Source organism: Crocuta crocuta, unplaced genomic scaffold (genome assembly GCF_008692635.1).
Source record: "Crocuta crocuta isolate KB4526 unplaced genomic scaffold, BGI_CrCroc_1.0 scaffold187, whole genome shotgun sequence".
Classification (NCBI taxonomy): domain Eukaryota; kingdom Metazoa; phylum Chordata; class Mammalia; order Carnivora; family Hyaenidae; genus Crocuta; species Crocuta crocuta.
The window spans coordinates 1,882,519-1,904,010 of NW_027532196.1; the positions used below are offsets into that span (position 1 = coordinate 1,882,519).

General features: G+C 35.5%; 1 protein-coding gene across 2 annotated transcripts in view; it reads left to right on the top strand.

Annotated features, from left to right (window-relative positions):
• Positions 1–21,492, top strand: part of ESF1 (ESF1 nucleolar pre-rRNA processing protein) — a 71,665-nt gene that overhangs the window by 115 nt on the left and 50,058 nt on the right. Inside the window, exons 2-8 of one of the 2 annotated variants that reach the window (XM_077777524.1) lie at positions 1,209–1,884; positions 7,425–7,807; positions 8,314–8,427; positions 11,043–11,143; positions 12,093–12,245; positions 14,404–14,518; positions 16,645–16,798. In XM_077777524.1, the coding sequence (XP_077633650.1) occupies positions 1,251–1,884; positions 7,425–7,807; positions 8,314–8,427; positions 11,043–11,143; positions 12,093–12,245; positions 14,404–14,518; positions 16,645–16,798 (1,654 nt within the window). In that variant the 5' untranslated portion in view covers positions 1,209–1,250. The remainder of the gene's footprint in view (positions 1–1,208; positions 1,885–7,424; positions 7,808–8,313; positions 8,428–11,042; positions 11,144–12,092; positions 12,246–14,403; positions 14,519–16,644; positions 16,799–21,492) is intronic. The other variant, XM_077777525.1, reaches the window with a different exon arrangement.

Here is a 21,492-nt window from a genome sequence, read left to right on the forward strand (position 1 = left end):
CCCGAACGAAACTCTGACAGGGTCTCCTTCCGATTCATGAGGGATTATGCCCTTTTCCCTTGCCATTCCGGTCTCGTTTTTCAGACTTCCTTGGTCTTCCCCAGGAGGGTCCTTTTGAAGGACCGCAGCCCAGTAGCTGCGCCCTGAGGTTTGGGGTTGGGTAGAAGATCGTCGTTCTGGGACCTGGTGTTCTCCGCGTTAGAGGGTGCGTAGAGGGGAGAGTGGTCTACGGAAAAGAAGGTGAGGTCAGGTCGCCCTTCTCTGAATATCTGCCGTTAATCGAATGCTTTCAATGTAAGCATTAGTATTTACACTTAATAACTGGATGAGACACCTATTCCGTACTCATCTGTTCAGAGGGTTAAATGATTAAGTGTGTGAATGTATCATTGAATCGTTTGATTTTCTTGGTATATAAAAATTGTTTTCAAATTTAAGGGAAAAAATATAAGCCTTACTTTCAAAACAAAGCACTACTACCCTGTATGATTAGCTCTACAGAAATCAAATTGAGATGCCAAACCATTAGTGAGTTTTTTGAAGGGAACAGTACTGATCTCTCACACACCCACAGCGTCTAAGATGTCTCAAGGAGTATCAACTTATTTGGGCCTTAGTCACTTATAGAATGAGAAGAAAAAATAGAAGTGGTAACTTGGACGACATTTTACCTGATTTTTGAAGAATGGTCAAATTTAAAGAAGGAACTTTGTGAGCTAAACCTAATTGATTTGGGTTTGTTTTGTTAGGACACTAGCCCTGTAGAACTTAGGGCTGTCCAGAGTAGCATAAGGTAAAGACTAACAGAGAGAATGGAACCAGAATGTGAAAAAACAAATGAGACCAACTGAGGCTTGGGAAACTTTTGATTACATTAGCATTTAACTTGTAACAGGTAAAGGTGTATAAAAAGAAATGTAAAAATTTTAAGTGAGTGCGATTGGTTAGTAAGCATTTGCCTCCCTTTGTAAAGCCCTGGAATTCTGTTTGTTTTTTCCTTAAATTTGTTTTTCCAAATGCTCTGTAATCAAAAGAGGATATTCTGATTGTTTTTGCTCTTCTGCATGTGACTACGAATAAGTTTGGGAAATGAAATTGGGTGTGTTAACTTTCTTTACATTTAACTAAGAAGATGTTAATTAATATTTTTTTCCCAAAGCATCTTATATTACTAACTTCACTATTGTAACATTTATCTTGCTTTTTAGTATTTGAGTTCTTCAAGCATTTGTTCAGTCCAGCATTTAAAAATGGCATCCAAACAAGAAATAATGAGTGACCAGCGGTTTAGGAGGGTTACAAAGGACCCAAGATTTTGGGAAATGCCAGAAAAGGATCGGAAAGTCAAAATTGACAAGAGATTTCGAGCAATGTTTCATGACAAAAAGTTCAAGTTGAATTATGCTGTGGATAAAAGAGGACGCCCCATCAACCACAGCACTACAGAGGACTTGAAACGTTTTTATGACCTTTCGGATTCTGATTCAGATCTGTCTGATGAAGATGATAAAGCATTGAACCAAAAGAAAATGAAGAAGAAAAAAACCAGGACTAACAAAATAGAATCAAAAAATCTAGTTGAGAAAAAGAAAAAAGGCAAGAAAAAAAATGAAAAGGATTCTGGAGATAAAGATGATTTGGATAACTCTGACAGGATTCAGAAAATGGAAAAGTTTTGCAAATCTAAGAAGGTAGATTCAAAAATAAGTCCTAAGAAAGACAGAGAAGGCTTTACACAAAAAAGTACAAAAGGGGAAAAAAACATTCAACATAGTACAGATTCATGTCCCAAAGGAAAAGTAAACACAGTAGACTTGGGCATCTCTCGAATTATGAAATCTCCAAAGGTCAAGTACTCTAAGACAAGAAGAGAAATGCTATCAGGTTTGTTGGGAAGAATTGCAGATTCTTTGATATTAAATTATTTTTATACTGATTTTTTTTTTAAGGAGACCTGTAATATGTATTTTTATAGTATAATAGGAATGATCAAATGCTTATTTGGGAGTATAAAGCTCTGAAAGAAAAATACCGTATAGTGATTATTAATGTTTTATTTGGTGCTATTATTTGCTAGGAGAGAAAAACTTGAGGCCACACAATGATTTTGATTTGTGGTAGGGCCTAGTGAGAACCATATTCTCTAACCAGATGAAGCCTTATATGTTGTCATCACATACTAAGAAGAGGTGTGTCTGAAAAGGGTTAGTAAAGTTCATGCTTCATTCAGCTACTTGTAAGTAACTTGTAATGTGTCAGATAAACATGAGTAAGACATGGGCCCCCATCTTAGGCCTACTACTACTTTTATGATATCTGCAAATTAGAAAAAGTTATGCCCTTTTGGACATGCAGAGCTCCCAAAGCTCACAGTTTAAGGGCCAGCATCATTGAGTGAAGCAGTTAGGTTTATTTACCCTGAGCAGACATAACATGCCTGCAGGGTGTAGAGCTTGTTAAGTGGAGTTTGGCCTTGATTTCAGCCCTTCTTGGCCCTTTGCAGATCCTCTTTTGCAAATAACAGCCTGATAAACTCTGCATATGAAAAATGCATGATTTTGAATTTTCTAGTTGACACATTAAGAAAAAAACAGATGAAGTTAATTTTTTTACTTTATTATTTTTTTTTTAATGTTTTACTTATTTCTGAAAGAGAGAGAGACAGCGTGAGCAGGGGAGGGCCAGAGAGAGAGGGAGACACAGAATCTGAAACAGGCTCCAGGTTCTGAGCTGCCTGTCAGCACAGAGCCCGACACGGGGCTCCAACCCATGAACCGTGAGATCATGACCTGAGCCATAGTCAATGCTTAACTGACAGCCACCCCGGTGCCCCAGGATGAAGTTAATCTTATTAACATATAATATTTAACCTAACACATCAAAAAGTTCATTCAGTATGTAATCAACTTAAATTTTAATGGTATAGTTTAGATTCTATTTTAATACTAATCTCTAGTATAAAATTTGAATGAGCTGCATTTACAAGTGTTTACATGCTATAAGTGGTTGCTGGTACATACTGGACACCACAGATCTAAAGTAGAAGAAATTAGGTCCACAATATATGATAGAATAATGGTAAGTGGTATATGAAAGATGTTTAGCAGAGGGCTATGAGAATTCAGAGGAAGAGATCACTCAAGATATGGCAATCAGAGAAAAGTTGAGAGAGGAAGTAGTATAGTGTTTGGAAAAAGTAAATTGAGGGACCAGAGCTTCCATATAGAAAGGAATTTTTGAGCAAAGATATGGTTCGGTACATTCAGAAGAGATCAGTATTCCCATTTGACTAGATAATAAGGTGTCTAAAGGGGTGAGTGGATAATAGCTAAAAGTGGTTGTTTGGAACTAAGAAATGTCTGATTCTAGTTCATGCTTACTTGTTTACTTAGCTTATTAAAATTTTGTGTCACCTCCAGCAGCAAGGAATTTTGAGTGTTGGTGTTGCCAGTTGTTGATATTAATTGAAAATTGGTATTCAGGTGAGCCAAAAGCTAGCCATGACTATAAGATCCAAAGAGGATAGGCATCCGGAAGAGTCCAAGAGGTCTTGACAGGCTGAGATTACATTGGAAAGGTAGGAGGTATCAGGCAGTGGATAGAATTCAAGATAGCAGGGACTATGAGGTCAGAGTGGGGTCTCATTCCATTTGCAGTAGAACCGGGCAGCGAACTGAGGTGTTTGGTTACTGAAATTGGAGAATAGATCAGAATAGGAACAGCAGCAAGATTTGTTTGATGCTGAGTTTTTGAGGTAAGTTAGTCTAGCCTCTTTTAAATTTCATTTGATGTGGGGCATTGGATTAATAAAACATACTCATATAATCCTTTGGATTGATTTTATAAAATCTTTTTATATATCTTTTTTCCATCAAATTTTCTCAATGAGCTTGAGAAATTAGGATAGATTAATCAGGAAACTAGGCTAAAGCGATTTATGTTAGGATACACAGAGCTGGGCCTGCAACTCAAGTCTTTGAATCTTTCTACCCCATTATGTTGCTTCCAGTAATTTACATCACTTCCATAGTCTGGAAAGGCATTAGGTATAAATAAGGAATAGTGACTTTGTATATAACCATCTTTTGTTCATTATTCATTTGTCAGTTATCATTTCACCAACTTCTGTGTGCAGGGGTCTTTTTAAGTGCTACAAGGTGAAGGTGATGTGAGGAAGGAGAGGGGATAGGAGTTTGGTTACTGAAATTGCAGAATAGATCAGAATAGGAACAGCAGCAAGATTTGTTCAAGGTAAAGGTGATGTGAGGAGGTATGGTTTGGTATTATGTGTCATTATGATATGTTGATGCTCAGCACTTGTACTCCTGATAACTTATTTTATTGGACATATGTGCAAAGAATATGTATGCATCATAGCATTGTTCTTGAAATGTAAAATTGGTATAAACCATTAGGGGATTGATTAAATAAATTGTGATATATCCAAACATTTATGATACATGAAGTTTTAAAAATAAGTTACAAAATAGTAAAAATGATATGACAAGCTAATTAAAAAATTAATGGGATTATCATAGAAAACAAATTTAGGGAATTATATATCAAAATGGCCATCTAGCTATCTCTGCATGAAAAATTACTAGTCATTTTTATTTTCTTTATTAAACTGTATTTTCTTAATTTTTTTCTTGCAATGAGTGTTCATTACTTTTATAATGAAGGGGCAATAAAGCATTTTTTTAAAGTAGCAAGTTAAGTACTGTTTACAGTTACTGTAGAGCAGTACCATCCAGGAATAGAGATAATCCTACATTGTCCAGCATTGTACATGGTGGGCTCTTAGCAGATATTTACTGGATAAATCAGTACTCTGAATGTACTTGTACTGTCAAAAATATTAAAATACTAGATCTTTTTTTTAAGTCTTCCATGTATCTATTTATTATACAACCCAAATCACACACAAAGTGTGATAGACATACCATTGTCATATGTGAAAACATGGTGTGACAGGATACTTCAGTTTTTTATGTTAATACATGTGTATTTAGGAATAAATAGTTATTTAGGAAAAAAATGCAACCAGTACATCATATCCATGACTTTAGAGATACTTAGAACAAGCTAATTTTTTTAATTAAAAAATTACTGAAAAACATCAGTGATATGCAGAAATCATGCATATGGAATAATAACGACTGATGCTTGACAAATAATGCAGTATTAGATAAAGGTAGATCTCTGAGGTGTTATTTCTGAGTGTGTTGCCTAAAAGTGAATTCTGATACTTAACCTCATAGTAACTCTCCTTCACTATTGTGATGGTATTTGATCCCATATACAGAGCTTATGATAATGCCTTTTTTTGGCTTTTTCACATCTACTGGCTAGTTATTTTTTACGATCCCCCACTCTTGTAGTATAAAATAGAAGCCCATTTTTCCCTCTAGCAGAACTCCTTTTCATTTAGTCTTAAATGGCATCTTTGTGTAGCCTTTCTTGTTATAAACACCTCTCTGCAGGTAAATTTAGGTGTCTCTTCCGTTTTACCTTAGAACATAACTTCATTGTTCAGTAAACAATTTCTTTTTGTATATGAACCATCAAGAGCATGGGATCGTATTACAAACCATCTCCCTTTTTCCTTTCCTGAGCTCAATACCTTTTACATAGTAAAGTAGTAAATTCTAGGTCAGTGAATGGCCATTATAAGATTATAGGACCAAGAAAAAAAGCTAGGTTTGAATTTCATTCCAAGCATTAAGCTTTTAATACTTTATTTCTCCAAGTAGAGCTTGTAAGCAGAAGAAAACATAAGCTCCAACTTAAAGATGAATAAAATGTGTGAGATACTGTTTATCAATGTATGCATACCCACAGTAGAAAGAATCATGAATTGTTTTAGAAATAGAAAATGAGCTTTTTCAGAGCTTTGAGGGCTAAAAAAATCCAGTGTAAGTAAAAACAGCTAAAAACACTCTTCATATATTGTTAACCGTTAGTTACAAAGTTCAGGATTTAGCAGAAAACCTACATTTTGCTCTGCATAGGTGGTCTCATCCTTATCTCAACATTCTGTTATCACTGCACATGAATAAGTGAAAAATTTTATCTCCAGCACACAACTTTTCTGAGCTGTAAACTCGTACAGCCAGCAGCCTTCTTGATATCTCCTCTTAGATGATTCAGAGGCACTTCAGATTCAACAGATTGAAAACTGAACTCATGCAGTACCTCTACCGGACAAGCAAACTGTTTCTTTTCCAACATTCCATGTTTATCTGTCTATCAATTCATCCATCCATCCAGCTAGCCCTCAAGCCAAGAAGCTGTGATTCATCTTTGACACTTCTAAAACTTCTGTGCCTCATACCAAAGCCCCTTTAATTACTGTTGATTTTAACTCCTGACTCGAAACTCTGAAGTGAATCCATTAACCTCTTTGTATCTCTTTCTAACAATTTAGTGCCATCTTCATCTCTTGGTAGAAGTACTGTACTACACTTCTAATTTTCTAATCACATCCTCTCGACTCCATCCAGTCAAAAGTTTCTGCAGTGTAGTCAAGGTGATCTCACAGTGCAAATGTGATGATGTCTTTCTTTCTGAAAGCATAGCAGTGGCTTCTCACTGCTTCTGTGACAAAATACAAACCTTTACATGGGTTTTGGAAAGCATGGCCTATACCTCACTCTTCAGTTTCTTACTTGACTCCTGGCTATCTGCAGTCCAGACATTCTTGCCAACTTTTTCCTATTTGTGGATCTTTGCATTTGTTTTTCTTCATGCTTGGAACATTTCCCTCATTAGTCTAATCTTGAATACTTCCCCTTCATTCTTCAAGTAGCAACTCAGTTATACTTACTTTTTTAAATTTTTTAATGTTTTATTTATTTTTGAGAGAGAGATAGAGACAGCATGAGCAGGGGAGGGTTAGAGAGAGGGAGACACAGAATCTGAAGCAGGCTTCAGGCTCTGAGCTAGCTGTCCGCACAGAGCCCGACATGGGGCTCTAACCCATGAACTGTGAGATCATTACCTGAGCTGAAGATGGACTCCTAACTGACTGAGCCACCCAGGCGCTCCTCAGTTATACTTATTTAGAGACTCCTACTGTAGCTCTTTATGTGTCTTGATGTGATTGTTTTTATTTGATCCATATCTTTTCATCTAGTCACGTGACTATTAAGTTTGTTCTCTTGACTAATAACTTCTGTTACCAATGATTTTACATCGAACACCTAGCACGCATATTCATGAATATGTGAATCTACTTGTATCATATGGGTACATATCAAAATTTCTATTAAGTAATTTAGGCATGAACTTTTGCTCTATTTAGGGTTTTTTTTAGTCTTTTTCATAGAAATTACTTTCATTGGATTTGAGGTCAAAGTAATATGGTTTCAGTTTAATTGTGTTTACATTTTCTTAATTTCTCCCTCCTTTAATATTTTTTGCAGTGGTTCCGCTCATGGCAAGAGACAGTGATGGTTATGAAAACTTGACAGGTGGTAAGATATATGACAAAGATGCTCTGGAGGAAGATTCAGAAAGTGCTAGTGAAATAGGTGATGAAGAATCTGAAGATGGAATTACAGGCATTGGTAGAAGTTCAGCTGATGATGATGATGATGATGAAAATGAAAATGATGATGAGGAGGAGGAAGATGAGACTAGTGAGAATGATGATGAAAGTGACAGTGGCCCTGATCTTGCAAGGGGTAAAGGAAATATAGAAACTAGTTCTGAAGATGAAGAAGATATGGCAGATTTACTGCCAGAGGACTCTGGTTTTGAGCATGCGTGGAGAGAATTAGATAAAGATGCTCCTCGGGCTGATGAGGTGAACTTTTGAATGAATAAAGATTATATGTGAGAGTAAAAGTAGCTTTTATGGATGGTAGAATTGATGTCATTAAATTGGGTGGGAAGAGCTTTTTTGGAAATGATTCTCATTAAAACTTCTTGATAATGGAATTGATTGTTTTAGCTGGTAGTTTTTATTTCAGTTCCTACAGCACCTGTTAGAAATGCTATACTGTGATCTACTTAACCTCCATGGTCGTGCATGGGAAGCAAAATAGCTTAACAAACTTGGTTGTTAAAAAGTCAGCTGATTATCATGTTCTGATCCAAGAACTAAGAACAATATAAGAGAAAGTGTTTATCTGTTGACAGTTTTACCACGTGTGACTGAACCAAAGTTTTCTACATATTGAAACTATTTAGATAAATACTATATTGATTTCAGAATTTGGGGGGGAAGAAGGCATTACATTTTTTGTATATTTTGTTAAGTGTGGGGAATGATGGAGATAATGTAATATTTAATTTTTCTCATTTCTTAAGATTACACATCGATTAGCTGTTTGCAACATGGACTGGGACAGATTAAAAGCAAAAGATCTGCTGGCTTTGTTTAATTCATTTAAACCTAAAGAAGGTGTTATATTTTCTGTAAAGGTGAGAATTGATTTCATTTTGAAGTAAATTCTTCTAAATATTTTAAATCTAATTTTTCTTTTTTTTTACGTTCTACTTTTCCTTTTAAAGAAAGTAATCTGGCAATTGTCCATGATAGGCATGAAACTGGAATAACAAATATAAAAGAAAGGAAGGAGTAAAATTATTGCAATTGATGGGTTAGGTGATTGTACATAATTTAAAAACCCAAAGAGATCAATTGAAAAGCTTTTATAATATAAAGCTTAATAAAGGGACAGAGTGAAATAAAAATTTTTTAATTGCATTCTTCAAATCATAACTAATTAAGAAAAAAAGTCCTTAGGAATTCCCCTAAACATACACGACATATGTGAAGTAAATGGTATCACTGGATAGATTTGAAAAACTTAAATTTTGAGATACCATATTTCTGGAGAGCAAGTATAATGGTTAAGAATCTAGGCTCTGCAGTATGACAGACTGCATGCACATTTCAATTCTGGGGGCACCTGAGTGGCTCAGTTAGTTAAGCATCCGACTCCTGATTTCAGCTCAGGTTATAATCTCACAGTTTGTGGCATTCAGCCCTGCATCAAGCTTGAACCTGCTTGGGATTCTCTTTCTGCCCCTCCCCTGCTCGTGCTTGATTTCTCTTTCAAAATAAATAAGTAAACATTTAAAAAAAATACGGATCTTAATTCTGATATATGCCATGTGATCTTGGGCATTTTATTAATCTCTCAAATGTGTTCTATCTGACAAGTGGATACAACAATAGCATTTCCTAGGGTAGTTGTAAGGATGAAATGAAAAGAAACTCACATATAGTATTTAGTGTAGTGCCTGAAACAGTTCTAAATGATAATTCTGTTTAAAGATTTAAAGATGTCACTTCTATAAATTTAGTGTAGTTCAGCCATAATTTCAGTTCAAATCAAAGTAAAGAAAAAGGATACCAGTAATCATCTAAAAGAATAAACAAGTGAGCATGACTAACGCATTTTTGGGAAAATGTACCAGTATAAAAGGATTTACCCTGTCAGGTACAACATCTAAATCTTTTATATTGCTAAGTGAGTTAACAAGTTTGGGTAAAAATGGACAAATAGATGGAATGGAATAGATAAATAGAATAATTTATATTATAATTTAGACCAAAATATGTTTGAATACCTGATATTGGGACAAATGGACAAGTTTTTGTATGAAGAGCTTAGATCAGATCTTCACTTCATAATAGCCCAAAATAGACCCTAGATAAAGTATGGGGAAAAAATAAAAATCAAGCCACAGAAATAATAAAATAGCATTGTGGTTTTATTAAGTCTGTGTTTCAGGAAATGTGTAGTAGGAATTTCTAGACTTAGAAAATAGAAAAGGAATCAACAGATGTGACTACACATATATTTAAAACTCTTATGTGGAAACCTATTATTGCCACTCACTAGTAGGAAAAACTTGAATCCCCTATTTGGTAAATGGTATATTGTACAGAACTAAAAAAATAAATAAATATGTTTTAGTTAACAGGTATCTTAAGCCCAGTAGTATCAAAACAATACAAATATACAAATTAATACAGTTATATTTCTTGACTCTCAAAAGTAGCCAACATGCAAAAATACCAAATCCCAGGTCACCTAGGTGGTTCAGTGGGTTAAGTGTTCAGGTCTTGGTTCTGCTCAGGTCATGATCTCATAGTTCTTGAGTCTGAGCCCTACATTGGGCTCTGCCCTGACAAAATGGAGCCTGCTTGGGATTCTCTCTTTCTCTCTCTCACCCTCTCTCTCTTTGCCTCTCCCCCATTTGTGCTCAGGCACGCTCCCTCTCCTCTCAAAATGAATAAATAAACTTTAAAAAAAAAAAACCAAATCCCAATGAGGGCGAATTCTTTTTTTTATACAGCATTGTATCTAAACTATGTGGTAAAATTATTTTCAGTTCTATTTAAAGGATTTCTTTTTTTAAGTTTAGTTTTGAGAGAGAAAGAGAGACAGAGTGTGAGTGGGAGAGGGGCAGGGAGCAAGGGAGACAGAATTCTGAGACAGGTTCCAGGCTCCCAGAGTTGTCAGCACAGAGCCCCACATAGAACCCAGACTCATGAACTGTGAGATTGTGACCTGAGCCGAAGTCACACTGAGCCACCCAGGTGCCCCTCTGTTTAAAGGATTTCTTAAAAGAAAGCATTGGATAACAGATACTGGATAAATGATATGACATAAGAGATAAATTGAGTATTAAAAATTATTTTTTCTTTATTATGTATTATGTACTTCAGTAATCATTTTTGTGTATTTTGCATCAACATTCATTTTTCATGTGTGTGTTTACATTGAGTTCCTTGAGTGCCTAGACTCTTGTTTGCTTTTCTTAATTTTTCCCTTGGATCCCAGAACCGTCTTGTCCCAATTGATGTATGCAGGAGATACTCTATTTTTGTTCTCAAGTTCCACATCTGTTTCATTCCAAAACGACTATTTTTAAGGAGATTCCAAGATGTTTTAGCTTCCCATAGTAGGGTTGGAAGTGAGTCATCCTTGCTGTTTTCATTGAGTTCAGTTGTAACTCTTGGTGTTCTGGATTGTAAGAAAGGTAAAGAATAAATTGTATTGATCTTATTTTTTTGTGTTTAGATATATCCTTCAGAATTTGGAAAGGAGAGAATGAAGGAAGAGCAAGTTCAAGGACCAGTAGAATTACTAAGTATTCCTGAAGATGCCCCTGAAAAGGACTGGTATTAAGCTGTTAGAGAATAATAAAACTTAGTCTTATAAATTCATGTCACTAACTCAGAATTGTGGTCACTTTAATGTAACTAAAGTTTATGCTTTGCCTGCCATTCATCGTTAAAGCAGGTTGCAAAAGCAGATTAAAGTGTCAGAAGTGGCACACTATTCCAACAACATTTTGTGTGTGTATTTACATTTCTGTATTCACAAATTACTACAGTTTTGAAAGAGTTCTCAGTTTCATTGCTCTGAATTACTAGGGTTTTTTTTTTCCCTGAGAAGTTGCTTTCCATAATAGTGGCATTGAAACCCTAATTGCCTTCAAAACATAATTTTTTTTTAATTTGAGGATTAAATAAAAAGATCGTGATAATTTTTTTTATCATAATGTGGTCTAGAAAAAAAGTCAAGGTAGCTTTTCAACCACTAGGTGGAGCTGTATGCGCATGTAATAAAAATGGTGATTGAATAGATTGGTGGCCGAAGAGAGCCAAGAAGAGTCTCAGTATGTTGTTAAATGAAATTAAATTTATAACCATTTAGACTTGACAACACATAAATCTGGAATAAATATTTTACAATATCAGGAATTTCTTTGCACTTAGAACTAATGATTTTCTAACATAGTTTATGATAATATAACAAACTTATTTAGCAGTTTTACTTGAGAGGCTATATGCAGTAGCAAAATGACTACTCAAGAGTTAAAATTCTAGGTAATCACATGTAATTCTTACACTCTTCTTTTCTAGATACTAAGTTTCAATCAAAATACCTAGTCTGTGCCTTGTCAAAATAATAAATAGAGCTTAAGTATTAACATCCATAAAGGCAGAGTCATGAAAGAAAGATGGATTGGGATGAAACAATTTCTTGAAACAATTACATTTGTTTTTTAAAGGGAGATTGGTATATGTGTTCCTAATTAAGCTTAATGAATTTTCTACCTTTTAGGACTTCTAGAGAAAAACTGAGAGATTATCAATTCAAACGACTCAAGTACTACTACGCAGTAGTAGACTGTGATTCCCCTGAAACAGCTGGTAAAATTTATGAAGATTGTGATGGCCTGGAATTTGAAAGTAGTTGTTCATTCATAGATCTAAGGTAATCCAGTATGTGTCTTACCGATTTTATCTTATAGCACAAAATCATTATAAGAAGTAAAATATTAGACTCATAGTATTTTATGTTGTTTCATTTTGTAAAAGAGGATTTTTTGCTTTGGGTGAACTCTATTCTGTGGAGCATCACTCTTAACGAAGAAAACTACAACAAGGAAATGCTGAAGTGTTATGTATGAGTCACCTCACATTTATATCCTGAATTTCAAACATACTGGCTGTGTTTTTAGGATGATGGGTTATATACAGTGATATTTCTTTCGCAGCTCTCTTTTAGAACCAAGAACCAAGTGAATTAACTTTAGAAACAGCGTGGAGGTAGGGGCAAAGGAATTTGCTAATAAACTGGTACCTCTAGATCTGTGCTATCTAATACAGTAGCCACTAGTCACATCTGACTATTTAAAATTTTTTAAAATTTTAAAATCATTCATTTGCTTAGTCACTAGACACATTTAAAGTACTTTAACGGCCATATGTTGGATAGAGCAGATGTAGAACACTGCCGTCATCACAGAAAGTTCCTTTGGAATGTACTGCCATAATTACTGTCCAGTGATTGAATGGTGTTGCCATCATTGTCTTTGGACTTCAGTGTTATTTTCACCATGTGCACAGGCTTCACTGACGCGGAACTGAAAGCCCTTAGATGGTTGTTAATGTCAGTACTGAGGAAACGGGAACCTTAACTACAGTACCATTTTATCATTAGTCTAATCCTTTTGAACCCAGTACACCATTTTACTATAACACTTTGAATAGAAATCTGTACTCTGTATCCAGGTTTGTGAGAGGCTTTCTTCTCAAAATGAAATATTTCAGGAAAGAAATGTATCATTCATAGTCACTGGCTTACATACTTTGAAGGCATTCCGACTGGTAGGAAAACAAAAATTTTTGATTTGATAATTTGGAGTAAGATTTTAATGTGTTTGCATATTTAACACAAAGGGCTTATCTCATCAGATAAGTATTTCCTTCTCTATTATGTTAACAATTTCAATAGGAAGTACTTGTTCTGAATGTGTAAATAGTAGATACCAAACATTTGTTAAAATATCAAACTCTTTGGATATTGTGAATTCATGTTAACATGTTCTTTTCAGGATCATTTTGTTCTTTCTCGTTCTTTTTAGGGAAATTTCCATATAATGTTAGAAAAGTCTGGCAGGCCTAGAAAGTAAGATCAGTGACCATGCAAAAAATTTACATTCCCAGTTTTATTTTGTTAAACATAGCATCAGAAAAGAAAATTGAGTTTTCTGCTACTGTCCAAGTATCTAGGGAAACTTTTTTTCATCTGCCCCAAAATATAAATGCATGTGTGTTAATAACCTTTAAAAATATTGATTTCAGATATTTTTTTCTTCTACTAAATCTGTGCAAAAGTATAGCTGGAGGAGGAGGATACTGTATAGACCTAGTGAACCTTAATTATCTTCTCCCCAAAAAATAATTTTTAGTGGGATTACAGAGCATATTTTTGTGTGTGTGGAAAAAATTGTATACATTACAAAACCTAAATATATTAACCATGGTTATCTAACTCTGTTTTTCCCCCCTATTCTTTAGCCTGATGCTTAAGCATTGTCAGACAATTACATTTACGCTTAACAGCTAATTATTTATTAGCTGTTAAAATAAATTTATTAGCTGAAAAAATATTGTAAGATAATATTGTGAAGAGTTTTTAGTCTTAATCAATTTTAAGCTTTTTCCTTATTTTCAGTGACACCTTTTGTGTCTGATACTTTATATTTAGAGCATTTATCCATTACTAGTTCTATTTGATCTTTAAAATATAAGCCAAGATTGTGCTATCAGGAGTCTAGGTCATTTTGAAACATGAGGGACCAATGTGTGTTTGCACCTGATTCATACTAACTGATTCCTAATGCAGGGCTTCTACCTACAGAGTTCATTCAAATTTAGTGGAATTATAGATTTATAGTTTATGAATTTCAGAAATTTTGTGTCAGGGTCATTTCTAACATTGTTTGCCTCATCTACATGTGTATTTTACAGAAACTTTTATATGGTATGTATGTATAAACTAGAACCAATTAAGGGAGAATCTAACCCCTGGTTGTTTATCACTACAGCATATGTTTAAATAAATTTATTTTTTCTCTGTTTCTTAGGTTTATACCAGATGATATTACTTTTGATGATGAGCCCAAGGACATAGCCTCAGAAGTGGATTTAACAGCATATAAACCAAAATATTTCACATCTGCTGCTATGGGAACCTCAACGGTATTTCTTTTCTTTTCTTTTTTATTTAGTTTTTAATGTTTGTCTATTTTTGAGAGAGAGAGAGAGGAAGGGCATAGAGAGAAGGAGACACCAAATCTGAAGCAGGCTCCAAGCTCTGAGCTGTCAGCACAGAGCTCAGTGCGGGGCTTGAGCTGACAAACTGTGAGATCATGACCTGAGCCGAAGTTGGAGGCTTAACCAACTGAGCCAGCCAGGTGCCCCTCAATAGTATTTTTCAACTGTTAAAAATGTATAGCTGGACTCCTGTTTTAAGAAAAGATGTGGGGCTCCTGGATAGCTCAGTCGGTTAAGCGTCCGACTTCATCTCAGCTCATGATCTCATGGTTCATGGGTTCAAGCCTCGCATTGGGTTCTGTGCTGATTGCCAGCTCAGAGCCTCGAGCCTGTTTCAGATTCTGTATCTCCCTCTCTCTCTCTGACCTTCCCCTGTTCACGCTGTCTCTTCCTCTCTCTCAGAAATGAATAAAACATTAAAAAAATTTTTTTAAAAAGAAAGAAAAGATTTTGTGTGTTATTTACTTATAACATCTTTAGAAATGGAAAGTGTTCAATATTTTAATGCACAAATGCAAATAGAGGTGAAACACAAGTGTATGTGCATTTTTACCTACCACATCTGTTTGAACCTATTTTCAGATTTTTGTTATGCCTTTAAGCTTGAGTCAATTACCTGCAAATGTTTCTTTTTCACCTATATCTTTTCCATACATTCTTATTCAACTAGATTCTTTAATAAGTAATAATGTCAGTTATTAGTACCTAGTGAGAAAGACGAGGTAACAGATTATTTCAAATCACAGTTAAAACCAGTAGAAGTTTTAAATAGAAACAGATTTTTTTCTGCGGATATGATCCAAAATTGTAAAAACAATTTAAGTAGAATAATTCAGGACTACTAGATGTCACGTTAATGCTTTGTAATGAATAACCAGAAGATTTTTATTGAATTAGTTTGTTACTTAGCTGCCTACCTTCTCTATTCTTTTCCCCTCCATAAACTTTCTATCCACAGATAGACTCTGTAGCAACTCCACAGTCTGCCCATTGCCTTTTCTGTGACAGCACTGTGCTCTTCTGAGGACAGGCTGATGGTAGAGAGACCTGTTGTATCTGTCACCTGCATGCCATGGTGGGCACTGTGTGACCTTGATGAGTTACTGAGTATGGGTTAAACCCCACCATTATGTGATATTGAAATTTAAAAGATTTGATAACATAATATATAGGGCTGGTTTCTTTTCAAAACTGAAAAACAACCAAGGCAATATTGTCCAGGCAGCTCTTCTGGAATTCCTAGGGTCCGGCTGTGCCATCTGCATCTGTCCCAGTTCCAGCAGCAGTTTTATGGTTATCATCTCAGGCAAATTATATGAATAGGGATAATTCTGAATCCTATGACTAGGTAGAGCTTCTAAGCTAGTGACAGCTATCTTAGGGATCCTTTGGTTAATTGGTGCCTATTTTGTTCTGATCTGGGGAGATTAGCCTGGGGGGGGTGGGGAGGAACATAGGGGACCCACCCTGTGATGAAGTTAAAACATCTGACAAGACTCTATCTGAGAATAGGGGCTGCATAGAGAGCAGGAGCCAATCAGCAGACCAGTCATGTTATAGATGAATTTCTGTATCATGGGGGCTTACTGTACTTCCAGCCAACAGATTCCTTTCTTATCAGTTGCTCTTAATCTTTTTTGGAAAAGGGACCCTATCGAAATTGTGTTGAAAGCTTTAATAGACTTCACATAGTTTGTGAAGCCCTGACCTTCTGAAATACTTAGAACTCCAGGTGAAAAACATCTTTTCTTGATTCATAATAATGTAACTTTTCCACTACTGTGTTTTATTTCTTTTCCCTACAATTAATTGACACACTGATGAATTTTTACTCCCAATAATAGAGTATCTCACGTATAGCAGAGAGGAGGAAGTACATAGAGATTGATGGAAATTGTTCCTTTTTCATAAATAAAATACTTTTTACTAAGCATGTCATTTATGATTTGCTTCAACATGTCTTAACGTTTTAAATATTGTTAAACGTCCACATTATTGATAATATCTGTAAGTGTGATTTGCTGACACTTTGTCTTTTCTCATTGGTGAAGGTGGAGATCACTTGGGATGAGACTGATCATGAAAGAATTACAACACTCAATAGGAAGTTTAAAAAGGAAGAGCTTTTGGACATGGATTTTCAAGCCTACTTAGCTTCCTCTAGTGAGGATGAAGAGGAGATAGAAGAGGAGCTGCAAAGTACTTGTTAGTCTTTTGGTGTTCTATGTTTATAAGCATTTAGATGCCTAATCTAGGCCTATTAATGGAAATGTCTTTGGCAATAGCTTAAAAGGGAGTGCCAAGCTAATTCTTAAGCTGCCTGTGAAACATACTCAAATGTATAGTATTTTATGCACCTATGGATAATATTTGAAACTTTTTAGAAGTATTTTTTTAGCCTGAATTTCTTTAACTACAAACATTTTGTTTAAAACCTTTACTAAACAGGGTCACTTGGGTGGCTCAGTCAGTTGAGTGTCCAACTCCAGCTCAGGTCATGATCTCACCCTTGGTGGGTTTGAGCTCTACATCAGGCTATCTACTGTCACTGTGGAGTTTGCTTTGGATCCTCTGTTTACCAGCCACCCACCCCCCACGTCCCTCCCCAGCAGCTTTTGCCAAACAAAAAAAGCCTGGTCGTGGGGCTCCTGGGTGGCTCAGTCGGTTAAGCATCCAACTTCGGCTCAGGTCATGATCTCACAGTTCGTGGGTTTGAGCCCCGCGTCAGGCTCTGTGTGACAGCTACCTCAGAGCCTGGAGCCTGCTTCAGATTCTGTGTCTCTCTCTCTGACCCTCCTCTGCTCACGCGCTCTCTCTTTCTCTCAGAAATAAATTAAAAAAAACATTTTTAAAAAAATCCTGGTCTTTTAATTCTTTTAATTTTAATTTTTTTATTTTAGTGAGAGAGAGTGCACGTGAGCAGAGGAGAGGGACAGAAGAGCTGAGAGAGAATCCTAAGCAGGCTCCACATTCATTGTGGAGCCTAATGAGGGGCTCAACCCCATGACCCTGGAATCATGACCTGAGCCAAATCAAGATTTGGATGCTCAAGTGACTGAGCCACTCAGGCACCCTAAGCCTGGCCTTTTAGACTTGCCCTAATTCACATAGTTTTACAATCTCTTAACAAACTAGTAAAATGCTCCATAACTCCCCTTTTTTAAAACTAAGAGCTACTTTTGTATTGATTGAATATTTTTATATTCCATTTTCTCCTCAACTAGTTTAGAAAATAGACTGTTTCTTTTCATTTAGTGATTATCCTAGAAATTGATTTGCATTCTTAATTTATTAAGATCTAATGGTAATTAATATTTTTATTCTCTTATATAATACAGGGAACCTTAAAATAACTTTCATGTTATACTATATATTTTCTTTTTTTGTAAGTCCCACGGGATATTGATACTTAACCTGCCCTGTTTCATTTTATCCACATTCCCTCCACTTTTTTTGCTCTTTATTCTTTTCTAAATCTCATACTCCTGTCTAGGACCATTTTCCTTCTGCCTTAGTTATATCCCTGATAAGTTCTGGTGGTGGCTGCTGGTATCAAACTCTTGAGTTTTAGTTTAAAAATATCCTTATTTTGCTTTCATTTGAGAAAGATACTTTCACTGGTTAAAAAATTCTGGGAGGGAATTCCTCTCTATCCCCCCACTAATGATAATTTTCTAGTGACTTGTAGTTTCTTCGTTTTTGAGAAATCACCTGTCTGACATTTTCAGTCTTTTGAAGATTGTCTAGAATTTTTTCCTTCACCACTTTTTTCAGTCTTTGAAGGTTATCTAGATGTCAGGATTTCTTTTTTCTTTGACTACTTTTAAAGTTTGCTTGTCCTTTTTCTTTGTCTTCAGTTTTACTATGAACTAACAGTAGATTTATTTGTATGTTTGGGGTTTATTGGCTTTCTTGCATTTGTGGCATGGCATCTTTGATCACTTTTGTACATTTCTCAGCCATTATTTAGTCAGACATTTCTTCTTTCCTCTCTTTCTGGCACTCCAATTGTGTGTGTATATATACATATATATATATCACTGTAACTTCCATGTTGCTACTTTTGTGTATTTCTTAATCTATTATATTTCTGTGCTCCATTCTGGATGTTTTCTTCTGACCTATCTTCCAGTTCACTAATTTGCTTTTCAGCAGGGTTCAATCTGTTGATAGACTGATCTATTGAGTTCATAATTTTGGTTATTGTATTTTTCACTTATAAAAGTCCTATTTGGCTATTTGTCCTATTTGACATTTCACATTTCAAATATTTAAAGTCCTATTTGATATTTCAAATCAGCAATATCACTTTTTATAATTTTCTATTCATTGCAGATATTTTCAACACTTCCATAAACAGAGTTAAGTATCTTTTTATAGTCTTTGTCTGATAATTTAAATATTTTGAGTCTTTTCAGGTTCATTTCCATTACTCTACAAGATATTTCTATTTTGTTTCCTTGTATATATAGTTAACTTGTGTGCTAATTTGATAGTTGAGATGAGAGTATCTAATGAGAGAACTTTCATTTCCTCTTGTCATTCTGGGACTACACTACATTACTCCAGGGTTTTTTTTGTTTTCTTTTTTATTGAGCCTTTTTTTCTGTTTTAATAGTCTATTTTTTTTACAGCAGTTTTGAGTTCGCAGCAAAAATAAGCTGAAAATACATTGTTCCCACATCCTTCTACGCACCCTCTCAACGCACACGTACACACAGCCTGCTCCATTATCAACATCCCTAACCGAAGTGAACATTTGTTACAAATGGTGAACATACAATGATACATTAGTACCACTTAAAGTCCATTGTTTACAGTTCACTTTTTTCTTTTTCTTTTTTTTTTATCATTTTTAAAAATTTAAATCCAAGTTAGTTAACATATATTGTAATAGTAATTTCAGGAATAGGATTTAGTGATTCATCACTTAATATAACACCCTCACCCTCTGCTTGTCCCAACAAGTGCCTTCCTTAATGCTCATCACCCAGTTAACCCACCCCCTTTCCAACACCCTACCAGCAACCTTCAGTTTGGGTTCTGTATTTAAGAGTCTCTTATGGATTGTCTCCCCCTCTGGGTTTTTATCTTATTTTTGCTCCCCTTCCCCTATGTTCATCTGTTTTGTTTCTAAACTCTACATATGAGTGAAATCATGATATTTGTCTTTTTCTGACTTATTTCACTTAGTGTAATACATTCTAGTTCCATCCACATTGTTGCAAATGGCAAGATTTCAATCTTTTTCTTCACCGAGTAGAGTTCCATTGTGTATATATGTGTACCATGTCTTCTTTATCCATCCGTCAGTCTATGGATGTTTGGTCTCTTTCCATACTTTGGCTATTGTCGATAGTGCTGCTATAAAAATTGGGGTGCATGTGCTCCTTTGAATCAGCGTTTTTGTATTCTTTGGATAAATACGTAGTCGTGCAATTGCAGGGCCGTAGGGTAATTCTACTTTTAATTTTTTGAGGAACTTCCATACTGTTTTCCAGAGTGGCTACACCAGTTTACATTCCCACCAGCAGTGCAGAGCATTTCCCTTTATCCACATCCTCGCTAACATCTGTTGTTGCCGGAGTTGTTAACTTAGCACTTAACTAAACTTTCTCCTGCTTTGTCAAAGATTAGTTGATCATACATTTCTGGGTTCTCTGTTCTGTTCCATTGATCTCTGTGACTGTTCTTGTGCCAGCACATACTGCCTTGATGACTACTGCTTTAAGTCCGAAATTGTGATGCCTTCAGCTCTGGTGTTCTTTTTCAACATTACTTTGGCTATTTGAGGTCTTTTGTGATTCCTGCAAATTTTAGGATTTGTTTGTTCTAGCTCTGTGAAGAATGCTGGTGTTAATTTGATAGGGATTGTTACATTACCCCCAAGTTTTAAGGCTTTAGGTTCCTTAAACTTTGTGGGTGATGCAGGTTTTCATGAGGACTGGTTTACTTCTGGTTGATTCTCACCCTAAGAGTATATCCCTCCGGATCCCTTCCTCACCTCTGGTAATTTTTGTCCTTTTGGCCCTGCCGTGCTGCTTAAACTCGTTAATGTCATAGCTGTTTCCTCTGTGGATCAGTAAATGTTCTCAGGGCATTTGGTCATCAGTGCAGGAAGTCAACTCCCTGGTGTTCCCTTCTTGATTTTGACTTGATAATTTTTTAATAATTGGTTAGTTCTTTGAAGTTTTATCTTTTCTTTTTTTTTAAAACCCATTGAAGCTTTAAAAAAGATTTTTAAAATACTTTATCCAACTTGACATCCTCAGTGAGAGGGTTAGTCTGAAGTACCTAGCCTACCATTAATGGAAACAGAAGTTCTCAAATTATCTGTGTTTTATTTAAAAAATTATTTTAACAGGGCGCCTGGGTGGCTTAGTCGGTTAAGCGTCCAACTTTCGCTTAGGTCATGATCTCGCGGTTCGTGGGTTCGGCCCCGTGTCGGGCTCTGTGCTGACTGCCAGCTCAGAGCCTGAAGCCTATTTCAGAGTCTGTGTCTCCCTCTCTGACCCTCCCCTGCTCGCGCTGTCTCTCTCTCTCTCTCCTAGAAATAAATGAAAAAATTAAAAAAAAAATTATTTTAACGATTGAAGTGACCAGTGGTATATTTTCTAGTTGTATATGCTATTTATCTAAAATAACTTTTCTTTTTTAATAGAGCCATAAAAAAACCCTTTTCCCTGTATGTAATCTGTGTGTGGAAATGGTTGCTTAATTGTAATTTCTTACCTATTTATGGTTGATGCTATCTCCTTGATATATTCATGTCTTCGTTCATTTTTTTTTTTTAATATTTTTATTTATTTCTAGGAGAGAGAGAGACAGCGTGAGCAGGGGAGGGTCAGAGAGAGAGGGAGATACAGACTCTGAAATAGGCTCCAGGCTCTGAGCTGGCA